The following is a 14,537-nucleotide window of genomic DNA, read 5'->3' on the forward strand; positions in this document are numbered from 1 at the left end:
TAGGTGATCTGTCTTTGCAGTCTTTTTCTTTGAATAAAAAGGTCTCTGATATGTGAGGAGGGAAGTTCTGTGTTGATGCACATGCATGTTCCAGGATTATATTGTAACTAAGATGATTTAAAATAGTGGGAGAAATGGTTGTACAGAGGAGTAGTCTCTTATTAAACTGAGCAATGGTCATTTTTCAAGTGAGGTATCACAAAACCAGAGGATCCCTTTTCATATTTGTCCAATTCCTGTATGAAGTTTGATTGCATAGGTGACAAGTAGTTAAGGTGCAACCACTTGGTTTATTTATTAAAGAATTAGTGTTTTGGAGATGAAAGTAATGATATTTTAAAGTAATGGCACCGAGCAGGCCTAATGTGCTCTATTTATTGCCTGGACATTCACATTTATATGTAACTGAAAACATGTATAAAACGCTAAATGCCAATAGCTGCTTTGGGTTTTTCACATTGCTATAAAGCCAAAGGTTCTTTTTTTTAACTAACTGCATTGCATTTCACAAGCTGCTTTTCACTATCCTGAAAAAATGTATCTGTATCTAATATGTCTTTATTATTGTTTTGCTTTCAGTTGATGGTTGCATTGACTGGTCAGTGGATCTCAAGACATACATGGCTTTGGCAGGTGAACCAGTCCGAGTGAAATGTGCCCTTTTCTACAGCTATATCAGAACTAATTATAGCATGGCCCAAAGCACAGGTCTTAGGCTTATGTGGTACAAAAACAAAGGAGATTTAGAAGAACCCATTATATTTTCTGAAGTTAGGATGAGCAAGGATGAAGATTCAATATGGTTTCACTCGGTTGAGTTGCAAGACAGTGGTTTCTACACATGCGTTCTAAGGTGGGTATTGTGTTAAAGTCTGACTAAGAATATAGAGATTGTCTTGGTTCTAAAAAAGTATGTTTGAATTTAGCTCTCAAGATTGAGATATTCTTCCAGTTAAAATATGCTCATTATTTTTATTGTCATATATGTCACATCATGCTTTGTCTCAAAATCAGTTTCCCTAATAATTATAGTTACCTCTTCCAATAGCTATAATTAAACATGTGCTATCACTTAATTACTTTTCGTTTTTAATCTGTCATTTGCAAATTCTCAGTTTGTCATAAAGCTTCAGAACTAGATGCTTCTTAAATCATGAAGGATATTGGCTAAGTAATGCACTTTTTCAAACCCTCTGAGTTATTTGATAGTTAGATGCAGTTTGAATTATTCTGATAGGGGTAGGCCGTGGGGAGTTACCATTCTGTCTGGTTTTGAATAAATGTTTGCTTTGATATACAGTTATGATTTGTCATAAATTTAAGCAGACCTCATTTGGTCTTTCAGTAAATGTGTGTCTCAGAAGTATTTTGGAAGTGTTGGATGAGCCTTAAATTAAGCATGTGCCGGAGCTTGTGATTTCCATCATGTGGATGTTGATGTCAGCTCTATGCCTAAAATGAGAAGATTAAAAAGGAGGACTCTTAAGAATTAATGAATAGGTATTCCTTAAATGATTGAGTTTTGAATTAAAGGGAGTTTACAGATACTTTATGTGATTTGGGTTTAAACTATTTAGTTTTAGAGAATGAAGCTTGCTTCATCCTTTTCTGCTGTTCCACATAGAAATTATACACAGGTTTGATTAATCTCAAATCCTTACAGCAAAGTAATAGCACTGCTTGGAGCCTAGAATTTTCTCTGTCTCTTGCTCTGATAAGTCTTACTGCCCCGTCTCTGCTGCCTCAATCCAATTTGGCCCTGAAGAACTCTACTAGAATAAAAGCCTGTGCTGTGGTGCATAGTGGTTTGTACTGGGGACTAACATCCAGTTTAAATATCAACTGCATCTGGCAAACTCACTGTTAAGTCTGTGTTGCAGCCTTTGGAGTTAAGTATTTTTTATTGGGTGCTCTCTCACAGTCTTGGTGTCATGTGAACTCCATGATCTTGAAATGTTATGGGAAGATGGCAATTTACATCTTTCAAGGGAGCTATACTTTTTCCATAGGGAGTTACCCTTGTGATAATCAAGTTACTAGTTTAATAGCTTGGAACTTTCTATGCAAATCCTATGGGAACAATGAAGAATTGATCTTGGATCAGATTCTGGGGCATGCTTTTTTTTCCTGGGAAATTTTACAACTCTCTACTCTTTTCCATGATGATGTAGTTTTGGTAACAAATGGGCAAGTCCTTAAATAATTCATGCAATCTCCTCATTTCCAGATAAAAACTATATGGCATGCTCTTTGGAAGGCATTCCACAGCAATAAGATCTTCCCAGTCAGTTATGCAGTTTTCCTGCTTTGGCTACGACTTTCATATATAATTACAGATATTTTTGTTTTTTTCAGGTTCCTGTCAGAGTGGAGAATATTTAGATAGTGCTTACACATAAAAGGCTGTGTTTCTTCCTTCACTGGATTAATTATTTTTCCCCCCAAAATTTGGTACTATATCCCTGCTGTTATTGTTGATGAAACCAGAGCTGGCTTAAAACACCAACAGTAATTTATTTTAATTTCATTGCAAACTAGCTAGATGTAATGTTCTGAAATACGATCACACTTTGGTGGTAGACTGTCCACCCCACTGACTGTGTAATTTCAGCTTTATTACTCCATGTTTTTGGAGGGGTATAAGCAGCTGTTTGTGTTTTAGTCATTAACCAGGCTCACCTGCTTTGAGAGAATGAAGAGGTCACAAATGGCCAACAGTAATTCTAGCATATAATTCTGTTTTCTAGAATCAACAATTTCTGTGCTGTAGACTGAACAAAGAGAGACAGGTAGAGAGACCTCAGCAGAGTGGAAATGAAGAAGTGACTGTGTCCATCAGCATGCAGTGCTGGGTTTAGAGTTGTATGCATAGCTGAATTTTTTGTTTGGTGGCTGAGTGAAAAAAACAATGGGGAGGAGAATGTTTTTTATTCAAGACAAATGTAAAACTTCTGAAGTTTTTCTCAACAAGCAAACTTTTATTTAGCTTCTGTAAGAAACAAAAATAAATTTAGAGGCAATTCAAACCTAAGCTGGTGTCTTTCTAGCCAGTCAGCAAAGACACAGGAACCCCTGGTAGTGCCCAAAGGGTGAAATCCCACTCTTGTATCCCAGTGGCCCAGTGCTGCTTTCATGTACTTGAAATCTCTTACAACCGTTCTGTCTGAGATTCATAGTCATCTATGCAAAAGGGTGCAATGGAGTGAGATACTTGAATGCACTGCTGAGGCTAACTGGGGACAGAAGTTCCCTGTTCCAGAAGAAGTGGCTTGAAAGAAAGGATACACTCTTGAGCTGGGAAGACCTTCTGGATAGAAAGGAATTGAACAGCAAGCCACGCATAAAGGATGTCACAGGCAATAGTGAAAACTATGCTAATTCACTCTCCCCCAGCTTGTTACTTTTTTCCCCCCTAGTCCAAAACAATGTGGCAAATAAAAAAAACTATATGGGGAAAAATATTACAGCAGCACATTCCCCTGCATTTAATATTTTTTTTGAATTCTAAGAACTCACCCTGTTTTTCAAGAAACTACATTTCTGGTTGCTCACAAGTGCCTGTAGAATCAGGGCTTGAGTATTCTTGAAGCAATTGGAAGGAAATTTTCAGAAGCTACTAGAAAAGGGTGGATATGCACAGGTGGTTGATACAACAGGGATTTGGAGATAGGATTTACTGCCACATTTGATTTTTACCTTTCTCATACAGAACTGTCATTTCAGTATTCATAATGTCTATTTTGTAAATGAACCCCTAATGCTGAATAAAATTAAGGAGCATTAGAGCAGCCTTAATGAAAGATACTGCTTCTCCAGGCTGAAGAGCACTGATACCACAATTTAAAGACTGCCTCTCCTTTAATAGCCGGTTAGATGTTGTTGCATAGGCAGGTGTGGGGGTGTGTGTTATAGGAGGAAATTAGCATTGCATTAAAACTTGCAATACATTGTGACATTTTGCTGACAGATGCAAACCAAAGTGTGGTATTTTTCTCCAGCATCACTGTAACATACTAAGGGATCCTGATTCAGCAGGGACTTTAAAAGAGTTCAGGATTGAGCTGTGTTAGCTGAATTGGATTTGCTTTGTTTTCAGGTGCCTTTTCTCTGTCAAATGAGGTGTATTACTACAGCAAGATCCAGTATTATTCATAAAGGGATCCTGGCTAGTGGATAGATGTGTGTTTCATTACAGTTCCCAAATAAATGCTGGGATATATGTATTGTGACTTTCCTGCCCAATAGGGAAATGCTGTGTTCTGGAGGTCTCTGCACTACAGGCCCTGCATATGCCATTAGTCTTCCAGCAACCACCGATGCTGCTTGGAGATAAAGCTGTTAGCATTTCTGTTACAGAGGTTTAGTGTTCTGGGTTTTTCACATGAGCACATGAACATCTTCACTAAAGGATTGAGAGATGGGACCATGAAAATCAAACATGGAAAGTAAATTCATAGGGTGGCCCTGATGTTCTGAGTATTTCTGACAATCATTTGCCAGATTATATGCTTCTTTTGCAAGTTAATTTCTTTTTCTGAGTTAAAAGCCTCTGCTTTTTAAAAGGGAAAAAGAACTAGGCCTGCTACCTGGTGAAAGAAGAAGAGTGAGGGAAGGAATCTACGCATAGTTTAGCTGCACCTTTGCCTTCATCAAGGAGCCCAGCTCTGAAATAAGCTGAAGTACTGAATAAGCATTTAATGAGCAACATCTGTATGAGTGAAACATTAGTGCATGTTTGCTGTTAATTAACTGTTGGTGAGTTAAAATAACACAGTTCCCATAGTGTGAATCAGGAGGGTAGAAAGTCTGGGGCTTGAGGGGATGCAGGGAAAGCAGGAATTGGAGGTTCGTGGTTGCCAGACTGGCTGACAGGGCCAAGCCTTGATTTTTGTACAAGATGCAAAAGAACAAGGGAGTTAGGGTCTTGAATGTCTATGAGACAATAAGCCTGCAGATCTTTAATGCCAGCATTTGATGCCAGAGAACTGCCAACAAATCAGGTTCGGAAATCTGCGTATTCTTTTTCCCTTACTTTATCCCTTTCTGCAGAGTTCTTAATGGAGAGTAGCATCGCTATGGACATGCACAGAAGAATCAAGCCTTGACCAAGCAAGTGGTGAAATATTGAGGTATTACTTTCTGAGCAGTGATAAAATAGACTGATAGCAGATTTGAAGCCTTCTGGCTTCTGAATGTCTGTGGAGCACATGGCCAGCAAATCAAAATCAGATTTAGAGAGCCTGGAGTGGCTGTTAGTAAAACTTCATTTGCAGCATAACCTTTGTGCTCTCACTTCAGTGGGTGTTAGGCAGAGCTGAGGAACTTGTTTCAAATGCCTGCAACCTGGACTGCAGTATGCACCCATCATTCCAGGGAAAGTTGCATCACTTTTCTGAGTACTGAATGCCTGACTTCCAAACAAAAGGGAAGAAGTAGTTTTATCAGGCCCAAATAGAGACCACACAGGATAGCTGGACTAAATTATCATAGAATCAATAAGGTTGGGAAAGACCTCAAAGATCATCAAGTTCAACTTGTCACCCAACACCTTATGACTAACTAAACCATGGCTTCAAGTGCCACGTCCAATCCCTTCTTGAGGCAAAAATGTGTAAGGTTGGGGTTGCTTTCTCTGCAGCCATCCTTCATAGCTCTTACAGTATGTGTTTTCATACAGCCATTCATTTTGCTGGTGGCAATATTTTCTCATTACAAAATTTCATTTTCAGGTTCTTTGATTTTATTTAGTACTCAGCTGTTAATGACAAAGGTGATTTTGTACCTGAAATCCCTCTGAACACAGTGTTGTAATTACAGTTTAGTCACAGAATACTTCCTTCCATGTGCTTCACTGGCAAGTGTTCTTTTTCATGAGACTTACTCTGAAAAGAGGGCTAGTATCTTCAGTCATCAGGTGTCCCAGAGGAGCATATCTAATTACCTAGTACATGTAGTTACCTCTCAGAGTTGGACACTGGTATTTGGTCAGCTTTCATGGCTTTACTGTCTCAGGTGTGTCTTTAGAAGCCAGCTAAATTTCACACTTAGAACAAGTGCATGGATTCAGCATGGTATAGTCTTCCCAGGTTCTGTATGACACTAACACTAAACGTCATGCATTAAAAACGTGTGACATTTCCCACATTAAGAGTGACAGGGTTTGTATAAACAAAATCCCTGTGATGTATGGTATTCAATACTTGAGTACAGTGGCAGAGCAGGTAGAATATAAAGTCAATCTGATTCATGATAAAATAAAATTTAGCTTACTGAGATGCAATGTTTTTCATATTATCAAAATGTAGAGGAAAGTAGAATCAGAATGCCTCTACTTTTCTATCTAAAACTGTGTAAAAACTGATGGTGCTCCTGCAAATCATTTTGATGACATTGTCTTTATTGAGAGGAATCAGTTCTATCTGTTCTTTTGACACTTCCACCTGCAGAAATACAAAGATTTGTTTCTTTTCCCTGGTGATATGTATATTTCTGCTCACTCACCCTCCCTCTCTAAAACTTTAAGAGAGAAAATATTTATCCTCTGTCTTTTTTAAAACCAGTGTTTACTGTTGATGAAAAGCTGTGGGATGAGTCAGGGCTACAGTGCCCACATTGCTCTTTGGCTGGAGAGCATCCAGTAACTTCCTTGTTTCAGTAGCATGCATGCACAAGAGTGAGAATATTGTGTATTCCTCATTTTTCCTAGTAGTAAAATTCCAGCTTTAGATCCCTTTAAAATGACTGACATTACTTTCTAGTTCCCACAGATTATCATAGTGAAAAGTCCATGTACTGCAGTATCTTGGTGATGTTTCACCTTGTCACTGGTTGCTTGTAGAAGTGCCATCCCTGATGGGCTTCAAATCTTGCCTGGTGGAGGGAAAGAATGCAAAATGGAGTGACTGCTTCCTCATGCAGTCAGTTTTGCACTGCTGAGATGTTGTTCAGCTCTCCTTGGCCATTTCTTCTCCCGTGTGTCAGGGAGTTTTCTTGTCCCTTCTGTTATCCAGATAACAATGGTGGAGACTGTACTTTACCCAGGTACTATTCCTGTTGAGACCCGCATCAAGCCCTCTGTAACTATAACATGTCAGTAAATAATGTTGTATGGTTCCTGTGAGCAGAGAGAGAAACTGAAGATTTCCTGAGGAAATCCATCATGCCCAAAGTACAAGGTAACAGAATCACAGGGAGTTAAAGTGATATTCGCTAAATGATCCCAGGGGATAATTTCTTCTTTTCTGGCAAATGCTTAAGGAAAGACACATCCAGCGGGACTCAGCTGCAGGACTCAAACAGCTCTCATTGCAAATTGGCATAAGGATATTCATTCCACACTTTTTCATGATAGCTTTCCCTGTATATGCTATGAGGTGATAACTGATCCACTAGCTTACATGCTCAGTTGTCCCTATACAAACTGAGAGGGGCTTGCCTTTCCCCATTGCATCTACAAGATAGGACTTACATGGATGCTTCACAGGTTTTATTCCCTGAGGCAACAAAATCAGTGAGGTTTAGCAATTGCAGATAAGTCTGATGGCTATTTTGAACACAACTTTTGGTTTGTGTACTAGGTGTCCAATAAAAAGCATAGAGGAGTAGAAGCATTAATACACACACTCTATGGTTCGAAAGAAATGAAGGCAAAAGTGTTTGGTGCTCTCTGAAACAGGATATTGCAAATACTGAATTATTTGAAGGGGATTTCTTAATACTTTCCTGGGAGTAGTTGTCCCTGTGCCTCAGATTTATGTCATTTGTAATGGAGCTTTTCAGTAAGACAATATAATTTAACAGTAATATCTGGAGTTCTAATAGGAAATTATTGGGATATAAATGAAAAGGGCTTAGTCATTTGCAGTAGCAGAGTGTAGGGCAAATTGCTGCCTTGTAATTCCTAAGGGCAAGGAAGAAATTTTCCCTGAGAGCAAACCCAGCCAATTACAAAATTTCTTCTGCTGGAACAGGATGTGCTGCAGCTGATAGAGACGAGACAGTTCATGAACTGAGGTGTGATATGCTGAGATAACTTGGTGTTCTTCTGGAGTCTGTGTCTCTTCTGTGTTCTGGATTATATTTTCTATATTAACTTCTAATAACTATCATTTTAGAAGACTAAAAATCTCCCAAAACTCCAAGGAATACTGTTGACCTGTGTGACTCAACTTAAATGCCAGGACATTTTCTCTTTGTGCCTGGGTAGTCCCTGCTGTAATGACTGACTGGTGATATGTTTGTTTTTCAGTTGCTTCTGTTGTGATGCAGAGGTCAGCAAGACTAGTGCATGTGTGTGTGAGGGCAACTGGAGAAGAAATAACTCCTCCTGACCCTTAACCATGTACAAATCAGGCTGGCTCTCACTTACTATTCTCAGAGAGACTGAAGAAATGTGATAGTGGAGATTATCCATGAATTTTTAAACCATGGCCTTGCTGTTATGGACTGTACCCCTGTCTGTACTAGGCACATCCTGACATTTTTGTGTCGCTTTTCCCTGGATATTAGCCAAAATCCAGCTTCGGTTTATACTTAGATCTAAGGTTTGATGACAGAGAGAACTGTGAGAAAATCTACCCAGCTGCCAGATCTGAATACCTTTCTTGTCTGTCCCAGTATCTAGGAAGCCTGAAAATTCTAAAATAAATAAAAATAAGGGTTAAACTTATGGTGAGGAGTCTCACTTTTAAGTACCTCTGGTGAGATCTGTATTCCTGATGTTTAACTTGAGAAGACATCCCTGGATATCTGTTTATCAAGCTGTCATTAATGTGAGCCTCTTAAAATTACCTTTCAGTGACTTTGCTCAGAAGTTGTTTCTTTCGAATAGCAATGGTACAGCCTTTCTTCACTGTGACACATGGGCCTCAGGGACATCTAGTGAGTTTTAGTCAGGCTCCAATTCTCACCTTGTTTCTAGTGAGTCCTGTGTAGTGATTGAATCTTAGGAGAAAAGAAGTACAGGAAGACTAAACAATTTTAAACAGTGATGGGTTAGCTCGGCACAAATACAAGTCCCTGTTGAGGATCAAAGGAAGTAGAGATAAGGCAAGAACATTGCATTTGTAACATTGTTCTGATCTGGCACTTCATTTTCTGAGATCATACTACCATGACATTGTTTGCTTTTAGTGGTAGGATCTTGAATCCTGGACATTGAAGAAGAGGGATTAGAATTTCTCCTTATCATCCATAGCTGTTTGTATTAGAATTACAATTACAACAGCAGTGAGCATGCAAAATACAAGACAAGAATGCCTGGAGTTGTGCCAAAGCCAGGTAGCACACATTCAAGCTGCAGAATTACTGCACTTCTTGGCCTGTAATTCAAGGAGCAGCTATAGCAGTGCCAACCATCTGTTGAATTGTTCTACTTTGGGCATTGCTCTCTCACTTGACATACTGAGAAGATAAAATCCACATGCTCTGAAGGATTTGTGATGTGTAGAGATTTACTCCATAATTGGAGATTTGATCTTTTCCAGTGACCCTAAATATGTAGCAGGGGTAGTCGCTGAGAAATAAGTTAGAACTTGAATTAAACCTTGAAGGAGTAATTAATAATATATATATTTTTTTTTAAATACAAGTATTACATTTGTGTGATCTGCAAAAAAAATAATAATGAAGAACTCATTTTTCTTGAAGCAGAGCACCAAGCCATGATTTCATTGAGCTGAGCAAAACAAGCTCAGGTACCAGTGAAAGCGCTTTGTAAGCATTATGTGAAGTGTAAAATTTAGACAGGAATAAATTTATAAAATTCTCATAAAGAGAGAAGAAAACAATCAAATGCTCAATTAAGTCTGGAACCTGATAACATAGCAGGTAGTGAATCAATGGCTGTGGAATTTCAGATGGACAGAGACGTTGGTGGTGCTTTTAGTGCTGTTATTGCTTTGATTTAGAAGGAGCAAAGCTGAATATAAGGGTTGACCTACACAGTGCTGCAGACAGTATTTCAGTGAGCCAGCGAAAATGTCATTAAACCAGACAGAGTGTTTAGGGACATTGTGAGAGATTTAAGTCTGAGCTGTGCTCTTCCCTGAGAACTGCTTTGATAAATATACTTCCCAGCTTTTGGGTCTACAACCATAGTCTTAGGTCTAAGATGAAAGTCTTAGCATGTAATAAAACCTCCAACACTTACTGAAGAATGAACCTGCAAGAGAAAAACAATCATAAATCCTCTTGCATAAATATGCAATTCAAATGTAGGGATTTTTTTTTTTGGTCTTGTAGAAGTAAAGTACTCAACCACTTTTCTGCCTCCTTCCTTCTTACAAGAAAATTGGTAAATGAGGGGGAAGATTCTGTGCATACCGGAGACAAGACATTTTCACTTGACTCTTGTAACAAGCCACCCTCACTTTGCAGAAACACAAGGGCCAAAAAAAGATTTTTTTCCAAACTTGTGTGAATATGTCCTCTAAATTCAGCTTTAGGGATGATGGATTGTCTTTAAAGAAAAACAAAAAAAAAAAAAAAAAGAAAGCAAAAATAGACACTTCAATTTCAAATGGTTTTCTTATCCGTTTCTTTATATCCTCATTTTTTCCCTCTTGTCTTTGCTTCAAAGTCCAGCCAGTCTCGCTATTTTGCCTGCATTTGTTTTTCAGATGTATTAAAGCTCCCTTGGTTCTCCCTGTGGTTTTCTATTGGATTCTAAGCTGGCTTCAATTTGTGGTTCAGAGCCAGTTCCAGGTGGCCTGGGGATTACAAACGCCTTGCCACCAGAACAAAAGAAACTGCTTTGTGAACTCTGGCAAAGCTAAATTCTTCTTCACATTTCCAGTTGAGAGAGTAGGCCCAGTTTATAACTAGTCCCTTGAAATAGGGAATTACAAATCTTAGTTTTGGTGTGAAAACCTAGCATTTCTTATTTTGTGCTTTTCTTTCCTCTTTGTGTTCCCTGTATGACCACTGCTACCTCTTATAGAAATAGAATCCACTGGAAATCAAGTCCCCAGGAAAATGAATGGTTTGGAAACCTTTCAGAAAAGACAAATTATCAAAAGACCCACTTTCAGACTCATGGGCTTACTTCCTTTACATGTGGAAAGTGGGCTGTTTGCAGTTAGCCAACTTCATTTGGGTTCAGACATTCTCTTCTTATACACAACTCTTCTTACCCGACCTCACAAAACTGAGATCACCACTGCGAGCCCTCCAGCATCCCCCCGGGAAAATGATTCCTTTTTAGTCCTTTCAGGTACCAATTCTGATGACAAACCCCAAGTTACTGGCCTTGCTATTGTTATCTCTTCTTCTGTTAGAGATTACCTCATTAAATATGGTCATAATGATTCTATGATTCTGTGTAACCTTTCCTGCCAGACTGCAAACCTCTGGGAGCACTGACCTCCCCCTCCAAGCTCCATGACTGTGTCCTAGAGAAAAAAAGTAGATCTTCCTTTTGATAATTCACAGGCCATCTGTTTGGCTTTTAAAAGAAGAAAAGCAATACATGTAGGAGTCATGCTAGTCAGTCTCCACACCTTTGCACAAAAAAAAAAAAAAAAAAAGAACAAATACCCTTACCATAAAGAAGTTAAATGCAGCTTATCAAAGAGAATTCTTGTGGACACAGAGGTCCAGAAATCAATCAGAGAGAAAGAACTGGATCCCTTGCAGCACAACATCTCTTTGGGCTCCTGAGGGACTCCTGTACATGACTTCCCATCATCTCAGTGATCTAATTGGTGGCCAGCACCATAATATTCCTGTTTGTTTACCCAGATGGTAAGAACAATGCTGTAGTGACCACTGACTGCTTTGTAATTCTCTTTCTCACTCCTCCCTCAAGCTGTCACCTTCTAGAGAGCCTCTTCGTGCCCCTGGCCCTGGCCTCACCAGTGAGGGAAGACAGCATTGTTCCATATGGCAGTGAGACCAAATGAAAGACACATTTTCCCTTGCAAACTACAGTTCAAACAGCAAGGGTTTTTATTGTGTAGGAAAATTAACAGGTTCATCTACTAATTCTTGCATAGAATGAGAGTCTCCAAGAAAGTCAGCATGAGGACTGAGCGATGAAGTCCATACTATCCTGGGGAACAGCTTGCCTAGCACAAGGAGGCACGGCTCACGTCGTCTACAAACTTTGGCTCACACATTTTGCCCCAAAATTGAGAAAACCAGTGAGGCTGGTAAAACTACTGTTTCCTTTTGCATATGACTGAAATATAACTGTTATTCTGCATGGGCTAGATGAAGGGAAGGCTGCTGCTTCTTCATCACTGGGATTCCTGCACAAGTTGTCCTTTTCTGAGTTACCAGAAGTATCACTAAAAGTGAGTGGCTGGTGAAGAAGCATTCATCAAGCTTTCAGGTTTATTGCTGTTGACTTAGTGAAGGCTTTCTTCATCCTGAGCCTGAATGGATTTATTGTCCTTGTCATGGAGTGTGAACAAAAGTGATAGTACTCACCAGGCACTTAGTTTTCTCAATTTTACTTAATTCTAACTAATGAAAAGAATACTGCAACTTTTTTTAGGTTGTGGTTCCAGGAAGCATTTTAAATAGAAGTAGCCTCCAGCACTGTTCAAAACAAAATCTAAATAATGCAAGATTGGTAGCAGAAAATACAGCACCATTAAATAACACCAAGTAATGGACAAATTGTTATTAGCCTGGATCACTGTTACTGAGTGCATGTGGCCTTATGTGCACTCAGTAATACTAGTAGTCATTCAGGAATGTTAAATAATCATTACTGATTAGTTACTATTGATTATAGTGAGGGGCTGTATTCATAATTTGCAGGTTCTCAGTGCTGTATGAGGAAGCACTGTACCTTTCCCAATATATTTTGTTTTCTTCCTACAAAAAAGGTAACTCTTCTCACAAGCAAGTAATTTCAGAGGAAGGTGACTTGTGTTCCCTAAACAATGTATGTGTCTCTGAAAAGCCTGGCTAAAGTGATGCATTTTTTCAGTCCAGAGAACTTTTGTTTCAGGTAAAGTAATACATTTTGGGCAGTTTGTGAGGATGAGATTTCTTTTTTTAGCCTCTCAACTGAAACACCTCATGGAAGTCTGCAAAGTGAGCCTCTCCACTCTGAGGTGGGGGATGGAGAAAATATCCTCCAGCTTGATTACATAAATGTACAGGTGGCATTTGGAAGAGAAGGGAATAAGAAGAAGGAAGTCTGTGGTTCTGCTGAATACATGACATTAACGAAGCTGAAAATGGGAAGATTCTGAAGAGTGCCTGCAGATTTGCCTTGCAAATATCTCTTTCCACAATACCTGCTCATGGCATGCCTTTGACAAGAAGCTATTTGCACATTGTTTTGTCAGCACTTGTTTAGCATGAAGCTTAGAGCAGCTATGAAGTGTCCCTGTAGACCTTTTCATTTTTTGGTAACTACAGGCTCATGTGACAGAGTGACATGTTGAAATGTTGTGCAAGAAAATATTTGTTGTGGAGCATGTTGGATTGTTTTTTAATAATATAAACATTGTGTTGAATTTAATTGGAGTGTGTCAGCAGCCAGCATCGTTAGCATCAGGGATTGACTGATGGATCACTTTCCAGGTGCACAGGGTAGATTTTGCCTGCTGTGCTACTTTCTTGACACAGAGCTAAACCAGGTTTCGATAGAGCTGTAATGGAGGAGGCAGTGGCAAAGCTGCAACATCTGCAAGAACCCTCCAGAACTCCCTTTGATGGGAGTAGGCACCCATCATGTTGGTTTTTCTCCAGGCTTTTTTGGTTGTGGGGCAGTCAATGAAAATGACAAAATGATGCATGATGGGAGGAAGATCCTCATTATATTGTCACTTGTACTTTGTAGCTTGTTGTCACACCTAGTGAAGGGCAGAAGCTGACGGTCTGGGTTGCAAAGATCCTCTGCAAAGCGCAAATGCTTCACAGTGACACCGCAACAAACACCAGTTGGGTGTGTGTATGTGTGGGGGTTGTTACTGTGTCTGATACAGACAGAGTGTGCCTGTAACAGACATGTTGTAAAGATGCAATTCTTAAGGAATTTAATCTGTTTTTCATGATTTTGAGTCAGAAGGTGAGTTGGTTGTATTTATTTTACCCCGTTATTAAGAAAAACTAGGTGTAGCTTGTAATCTGCTCACCTGGATTTAACTGTCAGGGTTGTTTGGTAGCAGAGCAGGCAATGGTTTGAAGTGCTAAGGGATTATGTTTTTCAAGATTTTAAAGCCAAAATCTATCCATGTAACCACCAGTCAGACTTGCCTGTCTGCCCTAGGTGCCAGTGCTGAGGGACTGGCAGAGAGCTGCAGGATCCACTGAGGAGAGCTGGTGGCATCTCGGGGAAAGTATCACAGTACATTAGAGGTTGGAAGGGACCTCCAGAGACCATCAAGTCCAACTGCTCTGCCAAAGTAGGATCACCTAGGGTAGTCTGCACAGGAAGGTTTTCAGATGGGTTTTGAATGTGTCCAGAGAAGGAGACTCCACAACCTCTCTGGGCAGCCTGTTCCAGTGCTCCATCATCCTCACTGTAATTTCTCCTCATCTTGAGGCAAAATCTTCTATGTTCAATCTGGTACCTTTTG

At 39.5% G+C, this 14,537-nt stretch overlaps 1 protein-coding gene across 5 annotated transcripts in view; it reads left to right on the forward strand.

The window, feature by feature from the left end:
* IL1RAPL2 (interleukin 1 receptor accessory protein like 2) overlaps window positions 1-14,537 on the forward strand; it is a 399,620-nt gene that overhangs the window by 204,305 nt on the left and 180,778 nt on the right. For 4 of the 5 annotated variants that reach the window (XM_068152163.1, XM_068152165.1, XM_068152164.1 and 1 more), the window contains one exon: window positions 580-853. The exons of the other annotated variant lie outside the window; for it this stretch is intronic. In XM_068152163.1, coding sequence (XP_068008264.1) covers window positions 580-853 — 274 coding nt within the window. The remainder of the gene's footprint in view (window positions 1-579; window positions 854-14,537) is intronic. 5 annotated transcript variants of the gene reach the window in all.

This window comes from Melanerpes formicivorus, unplaced genomic scaffold (genome assembly GCF_026170545.1).
Source record: "Melanerpes formicivorus ecotype bairdi unplaced genomic scaffold, bMelFor1.0.p_v2 SCAF_22, whole genome shotgun sequence".
Lineage (NCBI taxonomy): Eukaryota > Metazoa > Chordata > Aves > Piciformes > Picidae > Melanerpes > Melanerpes formicivorus.